The sequence below is a fragment of the Triturus cristatus genome, chromosome 4_2 (genome assembly GCF_964204655.1).
Source record: "Triturus cristatus chromosome 4_2, aTriCri1.1, whole genome shotgun sequence".
Classification (NCBI taxonomy): Eukaryota; Metazoa; Chordata; class Amphibia; order Caudata; family Salamandridae; genus Triturus; species Triturus cristatus.
The window spans coordinates 363,432,660-363,454,679 of NC_140586.1; the positions used below are offsets into that span (position 1 = coordinate 363,432,660).

General features: G+C 45.2%; 1 protein-coding gene across 1 annotated transcript in view; it reads left to right on the forward strand.

The window, feature by feature from the left end:
- NPHS2 (NPHS2 stomatin family member, podocin) overlaps window positions 1-22,020 on the forward strand; it is a 57,530-nt gene that overhangs the window by 30,493 nt on the left and 5,017 nt on the right. Inside the window, exons 3-6 of the mRNA XM_085600103.1 lie at window positions 676-748; window positions 13,714-13,796; window positions 13,886-14,089; window positions 14,538-14,593. Coding sequence (XP_085456229.1) covers window positions 676-748; window positions 13,714-13,796; window positions 13,886-14,089; window positions 14,538-14,593 — 416 coding nt within the window. The remainder of the gene's footprint in view (window positions 1-675; window positions 749-13,713; window positions 13,797-13,885; window positions 14,090-14,537; window positions 14,594-22,020) is intronic.

Below are 22,020 nucleotides of genomic sequence, written 5' to 3' on the forward strand. Positions count from 1 at the left end.
ATTGACTTTCTGGGCCCTAAGCAAGGCCCCCGTCCTCCATGGGCCACTGCATGGATGTGCACAAAGTGCTTTTTTCCACTGTGGCTTGTGCTGTGGCATTTTATCTGGGCCGCAGAACAAGCCGCAGGGGTAAAAAGTACATTCCGACCATCACCACGGCGGTCATATAGTAATAGGGTGGTTGCACTGCCGACTGCTTGTCGGGCGGTCTCCTGACTGCCGCAACAGCGGTCCAACCGCCCGTTATTGTAATGAGGGCCTTAGTCTTGAAAGGGAAGATGAAACTCTGGCGCAAGACTGCACACCATCCTATTGGAAGCGCAGAAAACATGTCACAGAACACAACTCTTGTGAGAACAAGCATGTGTGATTATGCCAGGACAGGTACACATCCATTTTACTAAAGAGTATCCTGCCTTACGCAGTCACAAGTGTTCTAACTACACATTTGTTAGAGATCAGGTTACAATTTTTGCACAGAAGCCTGGGAAATATGCCACTTTTGGCTGGATAACGCCTGTACTGAGGGTGAAAGCAGGATTCACATTGGTTCTAATGCTCGACTAATATTCCAGATGATGCAGTAAGGTTGCTGAAGCACAGATGAGTGACAAACAGTGTATTTTCTTCTGCAGTACATTCTGAAATCCCCACATTCCCTGTTCTGTCTTCCAGATTGTTCGAGAGTACGAGAGGGCAGTCATATTCAGACTGGGACGCCTGCTTCCAGGAAGGGCTAGGGGACCAGGTAATAAAAAACACTTCATTGTCTCTTCTCTTCAGTTACTTCTGTCCTGAAGTCTCAAAATGTAATCCTTCCAAGGTAACCAGTAGCCCCTCTGCCAAACAACTGGGACATAGTGATGAGGAGAATGACTTTTCACACATTGAAAGAAGGAGTTAAACTAAGAACCTGCCATGGATTAAAAAGAATGAAATAATCAGACCCACCTAATTCTCACTAGAAATCTGGTGCCTTGTCAGGTGCCTAAAACCAGCCAACGTCATCCAACAGAATACCAAAATGTTGGCCAGTGCACCAAAATTCATGGCTCTTCTCACCAAGGCATTACCATCTAGCACCCTTCTATCATGTGGTCCCAGAGAAGGTTCGGTCAGGTTAAGATCGGTTTCTACCTTGATCCACCCAACCACCTAGTTTTTAGGTCTCGCCACGTGCATATTTGAAAAATGGCTGGAGGCCTCCTGATATTTTTTATGCTCTAGATTCTAATATACATATGTAGACAAGGCACCAGGCAAATATGTATATAGATATAGCCTCACCAAGATCTAAGATGATATCTCGTTTAGCCCCTGGCCTTGACAGACCCCACAACAGCCAAACATGGAACACGCAGACAAAGAGAACTTATTGCATTTTCTTCAAACACAAGGGTTCAAATAGACGTAAATGAGGTAGTGCAAAATGCATGATATAATGCTGGTCATTTTATGCACTAGATGCTTCCCTATGCTGGTCCAGGTCTTCATGACCCAGTGAGAAGCTGAAACTGCATTTAAAGGACCTTTTAGGAGAGCATGTCTACCTCTTTCCCACAAAGCAAATGACAGCAAAATATGACAGACTCTGTGTACAAAAACCTTCAAAGACAGGACGGGTAGACTTTTGTTGTGGCTATAAAATTACAAGCCAACTCCCCCACCCCCCGCCCCCTCCCTCCATACCTTCTTCTGAGGAGATTGCTTCAAGTTCCAAAGAACCACAGAAGAAATTCTGAGGAAATCTGAACATAAGTCTGTCAGACTAAAGTCCATTATCTGAGCTGCTGTGCTCTCCTTAAAATTTGTTTTTAAAGAACTCTTCCCCTCACAGGCCTAAATCAGGGCCTCTTAAGAAAATGCCTTGGAACTAATGGCAAAATCCAGACTGTTGATGAAATCAGCACTAACTTCACTGACAAAGAAGGAACTGTTATTGATGAGACCACTGTTGACAAAAAAAACATGATGTGTGCGCATCGATATTTTCATTGCTGTCTATTGACGAAGATCCCAATGGAAAAACAGATGAGAAAGACATTAAAAATTACATTATTTTTGGGGAAAGGGATCACTATTTCCTTATTATCGGTACACATTTGTCCAAGAACTTGTCACCACTAAAAACTCAATGTCTTTTGGACAGAAAAGTGAAGATTTAGATGAAGAGGGACTTTCTGTTCCAGGCTACAGTCATCCTAAACTTACATTTAAGAACCAGGACCATGCTGATGATGACTATGTTGAAGGAGCCACCAGCCTTAAGGTTGGTCCAGAATGGCAAAGCGATGGACGTGATCCTAATGTACCTTATCAATTTCGGGCTTGCTCCGCTCCCGATTGCATGTTCGCGAGGGGCGGAGTGAGCCAGGAACAAAAGAGGCTGAGCAGGACTGAAGAGCGCTTTGCGTTCTAGTTGACGCGTGCGTGTCTCCCGTCCTGATTCTCTTCGCTTACCTGACTTCCTTCCGGGTGGCTCTGACGTCCGTTGGAGTTCTGTCACTGGTACCCTGTTCCTTTCTGCTGATTTTGCCCTACGCCGCGGGGGCCTTCAAATCCTGTTCTCCTCTGATTTTGCTCGACGATGCGGGGGTCTTCAGATCCTGCTCTAATTACGGCAGTTCACCCGATGCCTCTGGGGCCTTCAGATCCCTTCTTAATCACGAGCACTAATAATTGATATCAAAGAATCCACGCGCTTCTAAGTGGTAACATTTATTTTACTTTGCATGAATCAAACACGGTACTTATCTGAGATAGTCTCCTCGGTGTATGGAGATTCTGGTTCCTTGCTGACACTGCTTAATGGCTATAATTAAAAAAATATATAATAGTATCCTGAGATTGAAGGTGCAGATTTATATTCTTAGTAATTAGCCCTGCACATTTTTGTGTATATTGTTTTGTATTATTTATGATCCTTTCTTGGAGAATTTGTATTTTAGTTTTCTCCTGGTTTTATTGGATATGAATAACTTGGGGCCTACTTGGATTCCACACTGAACCTTTCTTATGTTAGTTATAATGTATACCTCTTTGATGACTGTTTCTTGTTGTCCTAAGAAGTAGCTCATAACTTCATATCTCTTCCATATAGATATATACCACTGACCCTGTTTGCTAATATCGATATACCTAAGTGGAAGAGGGAGGCCAATCATTAATTGGGCCTCAGTGTTATTTTCATTCTACATGCTCATTGTAATACATATAACCTTATCTCTACTACAGGAATCACATAAGGACCATTCAACAAGAATATCCATACCTGATGCGTGTTGATGCCGTGTCTTCCCTTCTCCGTTTTCTTGTTTTGTTTCCCCTCTTCCCCCAGATCTACCATGTTAGCTTTGACACTGTTGGGCTGACACCGGTGGGTGTGGGAAGTTGGGGCCTAGCTTCAGATTTTGCCTTTCACCCCTGCGGAAACAACAGTGAGAATTACAATCAATCCTTTGAGGAACATCAGGATGATGAAGAGTGGCACTATGACCCTTATGAGGAGGATCCTAAATACCCAGAACAGTCAGTGATCCAGGTTCCTACAGAACTATTAAGAAATCTTAATCAAATGGTTGCTTGTTAACACACAAGATTACCAGAACCTTCAAGTGGTGAACCATCTCAACATCCTTCCAGACCATAATTACCACCTAAACGGCAGGCTCAAATTAGGCCTTTTACATCAGCCATCTTTGTTCCAAGAACCAAAGCCAATAACCTCAGCACATAAGGACAGGTTTTCTGATGATAGCCAGGAGGAAGATGAAGTGCACAGAGATACTCCACAGTACACAGGACCAGAGTGGGAGGATTACATTGCACCAATGTTTGGGTTTTCTACCTCCAACAGACTCTCCTCTGGATGACATTGGAAGTTCTACTAACTTATTGAGAGAACTTTAAAACATGTGTTTTCTATATGACCTTAAAGATCCCAGTCTTAAAGCTATGAAAGCAGTTCAGTCATCGACCTCATCTAGGCTGAATGCCTTAAAGTAATGAAAACTCCATCTGCAGAAGAAGCAGTTATTCTCTGGCTTGACCAACATTTCATGCTCCTCATAACACTCTTGCATATTTAGTTGGTAACTCATGTGTGGTCTCCATCATAAAGCAGGCTGCTCAGAGACGATCCAGACATCTGACGTCTACCCGTTCTGCTCCGCCTGGCTGAGAAGGCAGATGATTAGGTAACATCAGTATATGATTTTCTGCTGTGGCTGCGACATCCATCAGGGCAGCCAATTCGTTGGTAGATACAGCAAGCAGTTGTGGTCAAAGCTTGGCCTTTACATAGGTTTACATAGACATACCTTGTCTGAAGGTAAGCAAGCTGAAGTTAAAACAATTTAACATGAGGGCAGAGGAACATGCTCCACAATTATTGATTTGACATTGGACATTGCAACGATTGACTTTAGGCAACTTGCAATGGCAGATGCTTTATGCAGGCAGCAATAGCTTTGTTCCACCTCCGTTAGGCCAGAGGTCTAGACCATAACTCTGGACATGGCATTTGGCAGATATTCAGTACTTGGAAGGCATGCAGATTAAGTTCTACAGTCAAATAAGACCAACAGCGGCACTGGAAGGTCTCTGGGAGTTCTTCAGCAGAGGCGACTGCAATTTCATGGAGCGAGAGGTTGGGGTCAATTTTTCTACAAATGTGTTTTTTCAATCCTACAACTATCAGGCATACCAACTGCCTCACCAGTCCGTCCGCCAGCAGCATTACCAGTGGCAATATTCAGCTTTCCAAAAAAAAACGCCATGCCGAAAATATGGCAACCAATCAAGAATGCAAGAAAGTTCCAGGCAGCAGTGAAGAGTCTTCAGGAACCGTCCAAGGCATCTATGCTGTCATGTTCAGACAGCTTCATTGGAGTGGGTGGTGGGGGTGAGGTGGCAGAGTTTGGAAGATCTCCTTTTGTTACAGAGTGGACCACTTTCACAACAGATTGTTGGGCCTAGACCTTGTGAAATATGGTCATATGCTAGAGTTCAGCTAGAAACCCCCACCTACTCCACCACACAAACTCACATTAACATGTTAGTCTGTTACAAGCCAATATTCTCTCCATGGTAAGAAAAGGAGATACAGAATTGATCCCAGGTCCTAATTTTCTTTCCTTGTTTCCTCATCAGGAAAAAATTGGGCGAATGGATGCTAATTGTAGAACTAGGCTGCTAAAGGAGTTTCTGAAATAACAACCTTTTTTTTGCTTGTAAAAGTTCTCCAGCTCCTAAAGCACGGGGATTACAGAACATCCTTAGACCTACAGGATGAATATATTAACATCACTATCCAACCTAAACATCTGTACTTCAAAGTGCTCAGTCGCCATCATCAATTCAAAGTCCTCCAATGAGTTCTAAAATCTGCCCAAGAATATTTATAGCGTGTATGGCTCTGGTGATGGCTTACCTCAGGAGGCAAGGTCATCATGTATTCCTCAATCTGGACAACCGACTGGTGAAGGGGAAATTAGCAAATGTTGTCTATGGCTCTTCAACAGCTTAGGACTTGCTCCGGCCCATTTGAGTATCTCGCAATTATCTACTGGAACCCACTCTGGTCCGATGGACCTTTTTACTTGCCCAATAGCGTGGAGGGAAAAAACAACACAATTATCAAAATTACTGTCCGCAATTTGCCATAATCAAGGACTCGAGACTTAATCTCTTGGCTCTCTGGTTTTTATTATCAACATGAAGATTTGCAGATACAAAGTCCTCAATACGAGGCACAACAAGTACATAGGCACTAACACAAAAGCTACTCTACGGAGAATCCGCATACGGCTAAAAATAACTAAGAGTACAATCTCTAAAAGCATGAGGTAGAACACCACCAAGCAAATGTCGATACTAGGGACACTGAACCATACCATCTCTGTCCCTACTCTGCACTAGATGACATCCCTACTTAGCAATCCCTTGAGACCCTCATCGAATAAAAGGTGTCAGAGTGAAACTTCATAAGAAGACTTCACTTAGAGAGCTGGTCTAAGTTGCCCCCTCTATCTCTTCGCCTAGCCTTCCTCTGCTCTGGGCTGCTCTGATCTGCTCCACCCTCGGGGCGCTGTCCCTAATACAGAACCCCAAATCCCAGAACACGCCCTTTGCGCCTCCTCTTCTGCGGGGTCGTCTTTCAGTAAATTTCCACAGAGCGCTGTCCAGTTCCATCGTCCATCGCTTGGCCTTGAGTCCCAGACGCCATCCGCACTAGGAGTTACGATTGGCACATTCCAATACACTCCCATGTCTGGCTTTTACTACATAAGTCAATTTGTGAACAAAGAGCTTCTCTACTAACGAGCAACTGTCCTTGCACCTGGGGTGAGATCATGCAAAGCAGACATTCTTCACATCTTTTAAGTTGCAATTTACTACAGCCTAAAACCTCTACTGGAATAAATCCTTTTTGGCCTATTGCCCTTGGCTAACATAAGAAAATACCAGGCCTTTCGCCTCAACGATATATGCGAATTCTGGCCACTACTTCGGTTACACAAGCAGGTTTAAATCACAGTATTGACATTTACGTCTTTCTTTCATGTGTGGTCAAACTAAACAGTCCACAGACACGAAGTCTAAGTTACACATTTCTAACACCACATTACTTTTCATGTGGGCTAAACTCTATACATTTCTATAATACCTTTACAATGTGCTTGTACATAGCTAGCACTTCTATTAAAATCGATATAGGTTATACAATTCGTAATACATTGCACACAAAATACCTGAGTACACATTTGATTATATGCGGGTGCCGACTAACAGTGAGTATAATGCACCCCTACAATTTTCAAACTTTTAAGCGCTACATCAGACTTTACCTCAACGAGTACAAGTTGTCTCTAAAGCTTTGGAGGAAAATACAGTGTTTGGGGACTGTTCTGGATAGATACAAAAAGACTTTTCTTCCAAAGAAAGAATATCACGGCTAAGCGATTTAGTTAGGCAACTATAGACAAAACAGTCCTTTCAGGACGTCTCTTCAAGTCACTATTAGGGATGATGTCATCCTGCATCCCATTAATTCCGTAGTCTATCTTCACATGAGACCATTTCAAAAGGACCCAGGACAACAGCTCATTCAATGATTTGATCAAAGATTGAGGGCCGCCTTGCCATGGTTTACTCGAGTGGAAAACACACCTATAAGTCTGAGCATATCACAAGAACAATGCCATTTTGTAATAACAACAGACGCTTCCATGGAGGGTTAGGGGGCACACTCGCAAGATCTAGCAGTTAGTGACAGATGGACGACAGAAGAAACGCAACTTCGTATCACTGTCCTGGAACTAGGAGCTGTCTCTGGGTTTTCCGTCCTTCCTACCTAGTGTCAAAGGTTCTTCAGTTCTGTTACATATGGACAATACAACATCCATGTACTATAGGAACACGCATGGGGGAAACAAGATCTTGCCCTCTGTCAGAAGAAGTTCAAAAGCTATAGGACTGGTCCACCCATCATCAAGTCAAGCTGATGGCAGAACATGTGCTGAGTATAAAAGACCCGGCAGACACCCATAGCAAACATTGGAGTGTCACAAATGGGAGATGAATCAAATTCAACTCAGCATAATCTTATACATAAATTGTTAGGTCAGACCAAATCTGGATGTGTTTGCTGTCAATCTGAATCGTAAATGCCGGTACTACAGCAGAAGGTTCACTCTACCGTTGTTGTGAGGAATTGCATTTTCAGCAACATGTTCAGGAAACTTTACCTACACGTTTCCCCCATTTCACCTCATCTAGAGAGTGTTGAACAGAATGAAGAGAGCCATGTCATCTTATACTGCTAGCATAATTGTGGACCAGAAAGTATTGGTTCACTGTGCTCTGTCTTGTGTCAGAGGAACCTCAAATTCAGCAGAAGCCATTAGTAAATCTTCTGTTCCCACTGCAAATGCCAAGTTATGCACCCAACCCCAGTATTTCTGAACTTGTCAGCATTTTTCTGAACACACTGAATTCAATCATTTAAAAATTCTATAAGAATGCAGAGAAATTCCCAAAAGTGGAAGTGTTGCTGCTGACCGATAATTACTCGAGAGCTACATCCACTTTGTATTCTTCATATCCAGATCCACCTTACCTGCTACATTTAGCATATTCAGGACTGAGTAAGACTTCTTTCAAACGTCCATTTGACAGAAATGTCCCCCTTCATATGAGCTGATGATCAACCATCACCATGCTCCAACAGAATCACGAAAGAATTTCTTACTGGGGTCGTCAGAGTTTTTCCCACAGTGAGAGGTCCACCAATTCATGGACTCCAAGTACAGTCCTGTCGCAATGAATGAAAACCCAGTTTGAAGCAATTCATAAAGCATAATTTAAATATGTTTCTTGGAAAATGTCTGTCCTCTTAGTATTAACTTCAGTGACAAGAATAAGTGAAATGTAGGCCATACGATCATAGACCTTTTTCTGCAGTTCCATAACAATTGTTAACCTAACATCGAATACTCCTTTTATTCCAAAAGTAATATCTCTGAGTTTTATCTACATGACCCAATGATGACTTTTATCTACATGAACCAATGATGATTAAGACACTTTTTCAACATCCTGCTAATGCAGGTGAAAGAGCACTGCATCTACTAGGTGTCAGAAGATGTCTGAAAAACAGAACCAAACACTTTTGCAAATTATTTGTAATATGTGGTCCTCCCAAGAAGCGAAAATCTCTCTTGAAGCAAGGAATAGCACGCTGGATGTCTGCAGCTGTAGTTTTCTGCCATAGCAAACATGCTGTCCACTCCAAAATGTTGTGATGGCTCACTCCATTAAAAGTTTTTTCAAATCCATGGCCAGGTTTGCTGGAGTACCTGTAACAGACATTTGCAGGACAGTAACCTGGAAAAACATTATTATCTAGTGTTGCCAACACAGAGATGCAGCAATGGGACAAGTGGTTCTTCTGCATCTTTTGCAATAAGATGAGCCCTTCTTTGTTACCCACCATTGACTGTAAGAATATATATATATATTCTGTGTTAACTGTTTGGAACTCTAATTCATCATCATCATCATCATTATAACTTTATTTTCTATCACAGAGATCTCATAAAGTGTGATGCAGGGCATACTTAGAAACACAACAAACATTAAAAGCTGTTTAAAATAGCAAAGATGGCTTCCTGAGACTAAAAGGACAGAAGATTGATTAACAAGAGGGAACTGCTTAACTTTGTAGAGGGATGTCCTATCAAAAACATATAATCTCACTCTGATTCAAGTATGTTAATCAATGAAAGATCCAACGTTGGAGAACAAAAAAGTTACTTTAGCTGTAGTTCTTCAGTGTTGGTACAGTTTGTAGATTACATGCAACCAATCCTCCTTTTCATTTCAGACTAACCTACCAAATGCATTCCTTCCACTCTCGGGCTACGAAATCAGATGGGTATTGTGGCCTCTGGGGAAAGTGGTGTTCACTGTGTTTTCACCTGATTGAAGTTTTAGAAAGATGTGTTTAGGCTACTAAAGGGGCCCTGTTTAAAGTGGATGATTCAGCAGGTGAAGACGCCAACACTGCACAATTACGGGGGCACCAGCAAGGCGAGCTGCAAGATGGCCACACTCCAGTGAGGCTCTGCTGGCTGAGATCATAATCAGTAGTTAATTCATGCATCCATTGCATGGCCCTACTCCAAATACGTATCTAAAGAGTGAGGAGAAATCCTTCCTGAAAGGGCTGACTTTGAAGGTTGCCAGGCCATTATTGGGAAGACTACAGATGTGAGTGGGAGAAAGGGCTACTGGGAAAGACGCACGACCCAGGGTGGTGCTCTGTTAGCTGACTGAACACTAAGAGAGGGACATAAGCTGGACAGGAGACCGGGTGGATTTGGGGTGAGGAAGAGGGAGAGAAGGTCGCGGGGGGATCTGCTGAAGCTGCTTGATGTTGCTGCTGGCAGTGATGTGAACCAAAGAGACTGTGTGAAGCAGAGGGGAGTGAGATCGGGCTGCCAGGGCGATGGTGCGGCCAAGCTTGGACCTTGCCATTCTCCTCTGATCCGTGCAGCTTGAAGCACCTGACAGTGGAGGCTTGGGCTGGGGCCATTATGCTGTGAGAGATCAGCAGGTTGCAGTGAGTCCCTGGGAAAGGTGAGCGGTTTCTCCCGGTGAGATGGAGCAGCTGCTGGGCTCAGGCCTGAAGCAGATGTGTGGATGAAACATGCCTCCCTTCCCATGTGTAAACCGGTAGGGAGACAGCGGCGACACTCCTTGAGAATGGGCTGGAAGTGCCTGATCTGCATGAGGATGTGTGGGGCAGTAATGGCGTGAGTTGCACCAGTGCTGACTGGACAATCCTAGGAGATTGTATGCTGCAATTTACAACTGTGTGCTGCCTAGGACATCTCCCTTGTCTCCCTGCTGACACTGGCTGACAACAAGTAACTAGGCAACCTTTGAACTCGGGGGATTGGGGGAGTTTGCAGCTGTGGAGGAATGAGGTGGCCCTTGCATTTGAATGTCCTTGGTGGAGGGACTGCAAGCTGTTTACCTTGCCTCACTCCTGGGATTTCTGACTGTATGTACATTTGAGCTGAAGATCTGTCGTGCCCCTCAGCTGTGAAAGCGCTACCCCTGAGTTGTGGCGGGACCTAAACCTTGCTGCGGCACATTGGGGACTTGAGCTACACGGTTGAGCCCTGGGCTGGCCTAGGTAAAATACGTTTCAACCTTATTTAATACCTGCATAAAGGATTTCTCCACCTCTGAGGAGTAACTATGCCAGGATGGGCAAGCAGGACCTTAACTGATTCAAGATGCCATTTGAGAGTAAATGGTCTGCCAGATCTGCAAATTAGGATCCGAGGCAGAACAAGCCACCCTGGAGGACAGCTAGTGACTGGCCCCAGAGCAGGATATCAGGAGCCTCCTCACTGACATGAAAAGTAGCCTACATATAATTGACACTAAAATTGATTCCCTCACGAATAGATTAGACCACATGAAAGAGCAAATAGACAAGCACAATGGCCATCTTGATCAGCTGGAGCGACAGGTCTCTAACTCAGAGGACACAGCTCAGAGGGAACAACTGCTGCATATGGAAAAAGTGCGGGCAATCATCAAAGCCAAAAATGAAGACTTAGAGGCTTGCTCCAGGCACAATAACATACTCATTTTAGGCTTCCCAGAATCTACAGATATGAATGAGATAGAAGTGTATGTTGAAACCATGCTGCAGTCACTGTTCGGAGAGACCCTCACGAATGCTTTTTTGTAGAATGTGCGCACCGCCCTCTGGGGGTTCTGGGGCGGTCTGTTATTGCACACATTTTAAATTACAAAGACAGAGACTCCATTTTGAGACTGGCCAAAGAACAGGGGGAGATTAACTATCAGGGAAACTGCCTGCCAGTTTCCCCAGACTTTACTATTGCAGTACAGATGGCCAGATGAGAATTTTTGCCTGTCCGGGTCTACTCATGAAAGTTGGATTTTCCTGGGCCTTTGTTTACCCTACTAAGATGAGGATAAACATGAGTGGAAGACCCCGGTTCTTCACTGATTCCGGTGACTGTCAAGTTTTGCAGCAAATATTCTTCGAATACACCTTCAGAAATGATGGGCACTAAGGACGATATGAGCAAACACCTCTGCGACAGCGATTACCAACTCGGTTTATATATGTGGGGGGATGGGAGTATTGGAAGTCTGTGAGTCTGCGGGAAATGTGATGTTCAAGATGAACTCAATTTTCCTATGTGAGAGAGAGGCGCCGCCCGGTGACCATGTACGGAGGAGCTGATCACTGGGGTCCCCCCCCCCTGGGTTGGAATACATAGGACACTCCTCTTGGATATGAGTACTATAGAACCTAAACAGATTGCCACACTGGAGCTGGGCCCACTGACGATACATCTATTTCAGCCACCCACCTCTTGATGAGATGGACGCTGGACTTTGCTACCTGGCTAACATAGTGATATATCCCAAACAATCTTCAATCCCATCTGAAAAAAGAAAAAAAGAAAAACAAAAGCTTTTGTATTTAATGTTAAAGTGGTGGTCTACTGACAACTCAGTAACATCTGTAAGCAGGTGATGAGAACTGGTAGCTTCTCACTCAACCAGAGGGCAAGTGGTAGGGATATATCTAATAGCACATCACACCTGTGAGCCTGTTAACTGAGACTGAGTTTCCAACAATACCAGATGATAAAGCCTAAATATGTGGTGACTATTACATCTCCATAAGTTGAAACTAACCATAAACTTTCACATGTGTAGCTCTTTTACAAATATCACCCTTATCAACCGTCATTTTACCTACAACCATCGCTTAAAACCAGTTGGGTATAAGGCAGTCCCAGCTCTTAAAAATTAAGAAAAACAAGCTATTCAATCAGTTGTACCGTTGTTGGCTCATTACCACTTGACTCAGCCGATGCTCCCTATCGCTGCCCATTTTCTATGCCACTAATGGTCATGCTAGTAAATAATCATGCGCTAGCAATCAAACTGTCACGCTATCTTTTCACAAAACTCTAAATACAATTATACAATTTCAACTTGATCTTCAGCACTACTTACTGCTCTGCACAAATACCTCAAGTCATGACACGAGGTGTGAATCTGAAGTGAGTTATCAAAGAAATGCCTCTAGGTTGTTCAGAAAGACACCACAGCGAACGAACACAATACAGGACCTTAAACTACTTTTTTCCACTCACATAGGTACTTGCAGACTGTGACATGTCACCAGTGCCCCAGGAAAGCAGGTAACCACAACCACATCACCACCAAGAAACACAAACATGTCCCAACTCCCGTAGGTAGATGGACAGGAACCATTCTCCTATAGGGATATCTACTTTGGTAACCCACAAAAACAGAAAACAATGACACTTTGCAGAGAAAAGAAATGGACAAGAACACACTACCCATGTGTGAACACAACAACTCTAAGGAACATAGAAAGCAAGACTGAGGTGCAGAGAACAGGGACATGTACAAACTGATTTGGTGCAAGTTTGGAATACCAAACCTCTCCAGAAAAACTACTTTGACTGGAAAACCCACATGACACAATTGTATACAACCTTAAAAATGTGCTCTTGCTACATGCAACCCATTGCTTATCCAAGTGCAACATTACCATTGTCTGACCATATCATTAATCTAACCAACTAAAACCTACCACTATTCCTTATTCAACCCTGACTTTTACCCTATTCATTCTCCTCTGCTGAACAAGAGATTCCTTTATGGGAAAACATTTTATATGGTCCTAAAATGTAAACGTCTCGACAAGCTTGATGTTGGAGGTGGTTCCCTTGAGCACTAAGTTAAATACAGGAGGGAATCTACTTCATGATCCTCTGTCATGTATGAACTTCCAGATTATTGCAGATCTCCCCAGGGAACGTCAGTTGCCCTGTAAATCCAGAAAACTGAGCCCTGTTCATTTTCTCTAAGTTAGTCTACAATTTGGATAGGTCTTTGCATAAGTGTGAAATGCCTGAAATAAACTCCATTACTGAATCAGAAGATGTTTGAGTAATCTCCTGCACTGTATATAAATTCACCTTGGGTTTATTGTGTGAGTTCTGCAGCTAGCCTGCCTTAAACAGGGAAGGCCCTCAAGATCCAGGTGTCATGCTATTGAGTTACAAGTCCTACATACTATTAAAATGGCCAATAGCAATGTCTCTTCTCTCTCCCTAGGGCTCTTCTTCTTCCTACCGTGCTTAGACACCTATCACAAGGTAGACCTTCGACTGAAAACCATGGAAATCCCCTTCCATGAGGTGAGCATGCACCTGCAGTCTTGTCGCCTCATAACTCAGCAGGTAATCACTGTTATCCACCCTGACACCCAACATTCTTCTCTACCTAGGTGGTCACAAAGGACCTGATTGCCGTGGAGGTGGATGCCATCTGTTATTACCGAATAGAAAACGCATCTCTCCTTCTCACCTCGGTCAGCAACATGACCAGCGCCCTGCAGCTGCTTGCACAGACAACCACCAAGCACCTTCTGGCACACAAGTCTTTCACCGAGATCCTAACAGAGAGGAAGAGCATTGCGCAAGAAGCCAAGGTGGGAATCAATAGGAAACGGACCCTAGTCAGGAGAAAGAACCCTAATGGGAAAACCAATGGCATCACACTTCGAGTAAAAAGGGGAAAAGCACAGGATGGAGGGGCTGTTTGTAATGTAGAATTTCTATAGCAGGGGATGGTGACTAACCCCATGAAAAAGAGGTTCCTTCGACCAAGTGTGCTTGGGCTTGTGGGGAAGGAGAAAGGAGTGTCCCATGGCTGGGGACTTAAGGTAGAAAAGAGCCATGGAATTAGTGACTCAAATGTAAATGACCATAGTATTTAGGAGCTGAAAAGATGTGGGCCTTTATATGGGAACAGTCTACATTATTCTTCCCTTTTAATATCTCTCAATGTGTGTCATGACCGTGTATTTACAACTTCTACACGTGTGCCCCATTCCCACCACTCCTTCTTCTTTGAACTGGATTCCCTTTCCCTTTCAGGTGGCCTTGGATGCTGTCACGTGTCGCTGGGGGATTAAAGTGGAGAGAGCCGAAATGTAGGTAGGAAGCACATAGAGGGATACCCTTAGGTTTCCTCTTCCCACTACAATACTATCTCTTTCTCTGTCTCACCCCGACGTCTTTACTTGTCATCCTTCTTCTCAATTCACCTTTTCAGAATCATACGTAAAGAAGATTCAGTTTGTGCTGTAGGATGCACAGGTAGATAAGATAACAATCTCTCCTTTGTTTCCTCATTTGCTCCTGTAAATAATATTAATGATGGGCCTCATCCCAGACTTCTAAGCACTTTTCTGACAAAAACTCCTGGAAACTGAAGCTCACGCCTACCAAAAATACTATCTCCTAAATCTCTTCCACTCCTACAAATAATACAGATCTCTGCATTCCCTTCGCTCGCTCCTTCACACAAACTCCCAGGTTCCCCTTCCCAGACACTTACCATCAGAACAAACTCCTGTGCCGCTTACTGCCCCTGACAATGTGACAAATAATACAAACTCATACTTTGCTGCTGTTGACTCTATAAATCGCATATTTTCTCACGAGCCCACTCCTCTCTTCTACTTCAGGAAACAGCACAGACTCCAATCCCATCCTTACTACAAACTATTCAAAACCCATACACCTTCCCTATTCTCCACCAAAAAAAACATCTGGGCACCACTCCTCTACTTTTGCAGTTGAATGTTCTTGAGCTTGCAATGCCTTCCCATAATTGTAGTAACAAGATAGTCTGCCATCTCCTCTATATCCACAAATGGACAAACTTCTTGGCTCCTCCCTTCATCTGCAAAATCCTCTGATTCTACTCTAGTTCCAGGAAAGAAACAAGTTCCTTGCCCCTCTTCTCCACTTCTTCGTCATAATATTCTTGTCGCTTCTTTCTTTTCTTCTACTAACTTCCCCCTTTTCTGTTTCCCCAAACAAACCTTCGGACTACCCCCACACCCCCAACCACTTCAATAAATATTGCAAGCTCCAATCTCGCCCTCCTCTATCTCAAAACAATGCAAACCCCATGGTTAATTTATCTCTACCCCCTTAAAGACCCTTTCTGTTGTGGGAAATATAGGAATCCATGATTTCTTGGTCTGATTCACCTCCACCTCACCCCTTCACTCCATGCCCAGCTTCTCATTTTTTGTTTCACAATATAGCACTGGAGGGGAGTAAAGTCTTATTCTTCAGATTAACTATGGACCTGGGTTTCAATATTTTAGCAGAAGCTCAATGTATATCATTTTCTAAGCACTTTAAGTATAAGGAATCAACAGAGCCATTCCTCTTCACCTTAGCATAAATGTTCTTAAATAATACTGTCTTCAATATTCTGATTTGCATGAAAAACATTTTGTTTATTAATGAAGTGAAAACTTTAAATACAATTACTTGTGCAGTGTTTCTGATGTCTCAAACAGAAGGTCTGGATTGTATTGGCATTGGCATCTGGTTATCCTCTCACACACCAATAACTCTAAGTTCTGAGGCAATCTACAGGTCCCTATTGGCAGAGTATAACTTTGTCACCCCGCGGCGATGCTTAGGCATTGTTTAGCGTCCATTCTTTTCTCATAAATGCACATTACTCTTAACAGCATCATCCTTACTCTTCTTCAGTGTACCTTTTCTCTCACAGGTTCACATTACTCTTAACAGCAATTTCTGTTCTTTTTCAGTGTTTACTGTGAGACCCATGGGTTTTTATATGCACCTCTGCAATTTGCTTAAGATTTGCCACTTCTTAAATCCAATTTAGGAACGAATGAAAATGGTCACCATGTTTATGAATACTCCTAAACAGCACTCTGGTGAGATGCTGACATAACTCTAGCAGAATCGTATGGAATCTTAGTAAGGAATCCTTTATTGGGAATAAATGTGAGTTGTTGTATTCGGAGTTTGATTGTTTCTAAGGATACCTCTGCCTTCCTTCAACAGTCCTCACACTTTTCCTGATATGAATAGATTTAAAGTTCAACTCTTATGTAGGTAATCAGTGAATCTGTTATCTGCAGACGTGAATCAGCTTCTCACAGTCATCATCTGATACTCCCTGTTCTACCTGCTGATACCTGGTCAGCGTCAAGTTCAATCCACCTCCAGTGTCACTTTAACTGGGCAGAATGCAAAAGGCATAGCCGTTCAGTCTTCATGTGTTTGACTGATGTCCGAATTAGTGGATGATGGGGAAACCCTGCCTGCGGCTTCTAGTCCTGCTTCTGCCTGAAACACTTGATCTCACTTTTCATGGGTCTGCTCCCTTCCAGGATTTCACAGTATTTTGCAGAACCAGAGTTTTCAACCACTGGCTCACATTTTTTCCTATAAGTCTCCTCTTGCTCATTTCTAAGTGCCTCAGACTCGCGCTGTGGTGGTTGTGATGGTAGTGAGTAGCAACAGTCGGCGGACATGTGTGGTGCCATACTAAAGCAAAGATGCAATTAGAAGATAAAGCATTAGACCTTCTTACAGCAGCAGTTCACAACAAGTGCCAGGACACCGTGTGAATGAAGACTGCCAGCTATAGAAGCGGGCAGGAGTAGGCGGGGCAGCACTCCGACAGTGAGCCTACGTGAGTGAGTTAGGACTTTCAGCCTCGAACTCCAGGCTATGTCCAGCCTGAAGCGCAAATAAGCTTGCTATTTAGTGCAGCTACATAGTCATTAGTCACAGAATCTTGTCCAACTTTACGTGAGTCTAAGGGTTCTCTGGCCTGTTGAAGGTCGGAGTGCAGCAATTCACTCTACCTGAGTTTGCCCCTGTGTGTGTGTGTCAAAATTGAAAAACAACCTGTAAGGTGGGTTCCTCATGCAGAAATCATTTACAAAATCTATTGTGATGGTGATATAAGATCCGCCACTCCCGCCATCACCGCCAGCGTAACTCCGTTAAGCAATCATTCTAAGCACATGGATGCTATTCCAAAGAACTTTGCCTAGGAATTTATAGCGGGGAACCATGGAATTGGTAACCACTCTACAGAGCTGAATATCAAAGGAATGTTTGGTACCACATCTACAAGTTAGTAAGCAAATTATATTATAGAAATTGTGATATTTGCAAACAACAAGCCATGTTGGATTTGGTAATAAAAAAATACATCCCAACACATTACGTTAAAAGCAATGGGTACTATATTCACAGTTCACTATTTCCCATATATAATATCAGTGTTATTGTTCTCATTTCAATGAGTTCTCGGTACACAGCAGCGTCCAATAGTTCTTGTATGCACATCATGGTACTTAGTGATCAAAGCTCCTGTAAAAGCCAGTCATTGACTCAAATTGGAGTATATATTCCCTATTGTGGTGGTCGTAATCGGAGTAACGAGTTCCTGTCAGGTATTAGTATGAACAATGCAATGACAAGCGACGTCTGTTTCGTTCCAAAATGAACTTCTCCAAGGCTGCAGAAAGGTATACAATTGGTCAGAATTGATAAAGCCACAGCTGTTTCATAAAGAAAGTATTGGATGTTAAGTCCATGCAAGGACTAGGAAGAAATGGAAACTAGTAACTAGTGTCACCTGAGTTTGTAGTCTTGCAGGAAAAAGACATGCAAGTTACAATCATGGATATAAGGTGAAAAGATACTCGGGTATGGATTTTATATAGTACCATTAACACAAGCCAGACTCTTCTGCACATCTCCTACCTTATTTATGAAAAAGCATTTCTGATTGATTGTTTACTCTTTTGCAACCTTCAAGATGTTCCTTTTGGAATGAAACACAAGTCATCTATGGCTTCTTTGTAGGTACATACGTGGTGACAACTGGTTACTGAGAGTATAATTGGTTGCAGTCGATTTTGCTACTACAATAAGAATGATCTACTCCATTTTGATTCAATGAATGATCTTCACAGGAGCTTTGCTACCACGATCTGGATACAAGGGGGCATATTCACAAGGAGCCATCGCCGAATTATCGGCAGTTCATCGCAGCCAAAGTCATGATAAATTTGCCTCCTCATTCACAAGCTGGTGTTAACAGCCCACAGCACCAGTTTACCCACGATAGCAGCCTAAAAAAACATCGCAACAGAGGACCCCCGCAACTATCACTAATGAGATGCAGAGTAGGCGGTCCCATGCCAAAAGCCGCAACAACACCTCAACATTCTCAACGACCAACCAGATCGGCGATAAGGACACAAAACCAGCGATAAGACGCGTTTACACCAGGTCAGAGCAGGTGTAGAATTCCTGGTGCTAAGTCGGACGGCAGCCAGCACCACAAAAGGGAGCACAGCCCAGGGCCACATCGGAAGTGCAACAGATGCCATGGAGCCATTCAACATGCGGCCGGGACACACAAGAGGGCCACAACACCCACCGACACCACCCCCGGACCACCCCTCCCTGGCAACCCACCCTCGAACAAAGACATGCCACATCAGCTATACCCAAACATGCACAAAATAATCTGCTTGATGTTCGCACAATCATAACAGGTGCAATGCATGTTTCGTCACAGAAATGAGCATCACACATACACTTCCGAAGCAACAAATAAAAATGTATTTAAATGAACACAGAAATTAAATGAAGACACATTGTGGCTCCCCTCGGGACACTTGGTAGGTCACAGCCTGCAAGACAAAAAACATGATGAAAAGGTGTGTCCTGCGCACATTAAAGGACACACAGAGAGAGAGGGAGAGAGGGGGATAGAGAGAGGGAGAGAGGGGGATAGAGAGAGAGCGAAGAAGAGAGGGGGAGAGAGAGAGAGGAAGAGAGGGGGAGAGAGAGAGAGAAGAAGAGAGGGGGAGACAGAGAGGAAGAGAGGGGGAGAGAGAGAGAGAGGACGAGAGAGAGAGAGAGGACGAGAGAGAGAGAGAAGAGAGAGAGGAAGAGAGAGAGAGAGGAAGAGAGAGAGAGAGAAGAGAGAGAGAAGAAGAGAGAGAGAGAGAGAGAGAGGAAGAGAGTGAGAGAGAAGAAGAGAGAGAGAGAGAAGAGAGAGAGAGGGGGAGAGAGAGAGAGAGGACGAGAGAGAGAGAGAGGACGAGAGAGAGAGAGAAGAGAGAGAGGAAGAGAGAGAGAGAGGAAGAGAGAGAGAGAGAAGAGAGAGAGAAGAAGAGAGAGAGAGAGAGAGAGAGAGGAAGAGAGTGAGAGAGAAGAAGAGAGAGAGAGAGAAGAGAGAGAGCCGCCCCTGCGCACACAGGCCATACTGCTCACCTGCTGCCACCAGTGTGTCTCCAACCACGTGCCGGTATCTATAGCAGTACACCAGGTCACACATCTGAGTCAGAGCCGTCATCTGTAAGAGAGTCCAGATACATGACTGGCACAGTACACACACTTGCACAAGATAATATTACCTACCTGCCCATGCACACCCAGGCAGAGGCATCACAAAGGCTCCCGCCACCCACGGAGCATGCCTGCCCATGCACACCCAGGCCTCACTGCTCACCTTCTGCCACCGGCGTGAAGACAGGATGTCCCACCATGTGCCGCTGCAAGCCACAAGGCCGGGACCTGCGGACATGGCACCCTCCACAACATGCAGCCACGCTCCACAGGCCACCAGGTCTCACGTTTGGTGCTGGGTCTTGATTACTCCATGGCATGGGAAATACCAGTGCACCCGGCAACATAGCAGGCTGCACACCCACTCAGTTTTGATTTGTTCAGCATTACGTACATCAATTGTGTGTCTTTTGCACACCTGATCAGCCCAAAGGGTGCCACTAACTCTGTGAACCCGGAAGCCACGTAACGTGGTGGTAGGCCCGCGCTGCCTGCTGACTCTGGCCTACACTGCGGTCCAGCAGGGCACACGAAACCTGAGTTGACCGGACCGCCGGAACGGGGCATCATCACAGGATGCCCACCCACTCAGCAGCTTAAGGTGCCACTTACTCAGTGCACCCAAAGTCACCGTCCCGTTGCGAGGTGCCTGTGCCGTCCGCAATGTGCCGGGTGCGACTAACCCTGTGCAACCCCAGTCAGCGCCACGTGGTGGTCGGCCCGTGCAGTTTGCAGGCCTGGGTTGCCACTAACCCTGTGCGCAACAACTAATGGTCCCTTAATGTTTGAGGAACGTGGAGCGTCCATCATCCAGTCACCACAGGCAGAGGGGAATGTGACGTCGTCGGCCCCTTATGTTGGCGGAGTCACATGGCCTATGACGCCTGTGCCGGATGGGTGTGGTGTGCGTGCAAGCCTGCCCTCAGGGAGTAGCTGACAACTAGTCCAGTGACCTGCACACCACCAGCGAGTTTGCCTGCGACGGGGAGCAATGAGGGCCCCCCCTCGGAGCGTAAGCGGCGTGGTCTGGCCTGCCGTACGCCGGACCAGCGCAGGGCTTGCAACAATGACTCATGGGCTCTGGGCGTGGTCCAGTCCAAGTCCGGACAAGGAAGTGAGGGATGGTGTGTCCCGGTTGTAGTGTCCATGGGGCCCGGTACACAAAATGCAATGTAGCACTCTCTGACTGGCATTCCACAGGATGAGCACCATTGACGCAAGGGAAATCACTGTCCCTACATTCATCCACACATGCATCCATGACAGATGAAAGACATGACACAGCAGTGTGTCACTGGATGTTTATTGCACATTCAGTGCAGTCATGCAACTGGAGCGGTACAGGGCAATGCCCAGCACACTACACGATATGGGCCCGTGGAGGGCCAGCCTGAGTCCATCTGGGGATGACAAGTCCTGCGGAAGGGAAGGGTACAGTCTGCAGTCTGGTCGCTGTGTCATTGGTCATCAAACAGGATGTGGCAGTCCATGTCGCTGTCCAAGGTGAGTGCATCGGAGTGTATCGGGGGTCAGTGGAAGGTCATGAGGCCATGTGCGGGACCAAGCAGAAACAAGCCAGGTGGCGGAAATGAATGCTAATGCCTCCTGATCACAAAGCCATCCACGTCCTCATCCCCGGATGTGTGCCCTGCCCCCCCTGTGGGTGTTGCAGTCCCGGCTGTGGCACTGTGTGCCACTAACACATCAGGTGCCTGGGTGGATACGTCTGCCGCACTGTGAGGCACTGACACACCAGGGGGCGGGGATGTGGATGGTGTGGGGGCAGCAGCATTCATCAGCGCCACGCCTTGTGGCGGCAATGCCATGATGGAAGTCTGCAGGGCATGATAGATCCCAGCTACATTCCGATGATGTGCAGCGGTGGCTGCCATCCTTTCCGCCTCCATATGTACCATGACCTCCATGAGCCTCCGCATGTGTGCCAGCTCACGGCTGGTATCGCTGGAGCCACTCTGAGTGGACAGCTGTTCTACTCTCTGCATCATGACTCCAGCGATGTCAGTCAGGGCTCGTTGGAGACCATGGGGCGGACATAGACACCCAAGGATGGCGTCCAGTTTGGCAGCCATGAGTTCGGACCCCACCTGCACCTGCTCAGCCGTCTCCCTCTGACCCTCCAGCACACGGCCTTGGAAGGCCATTTGTTGCTCCTGGGGGACTTGGGAGGCTGTGGGTGCCTCCT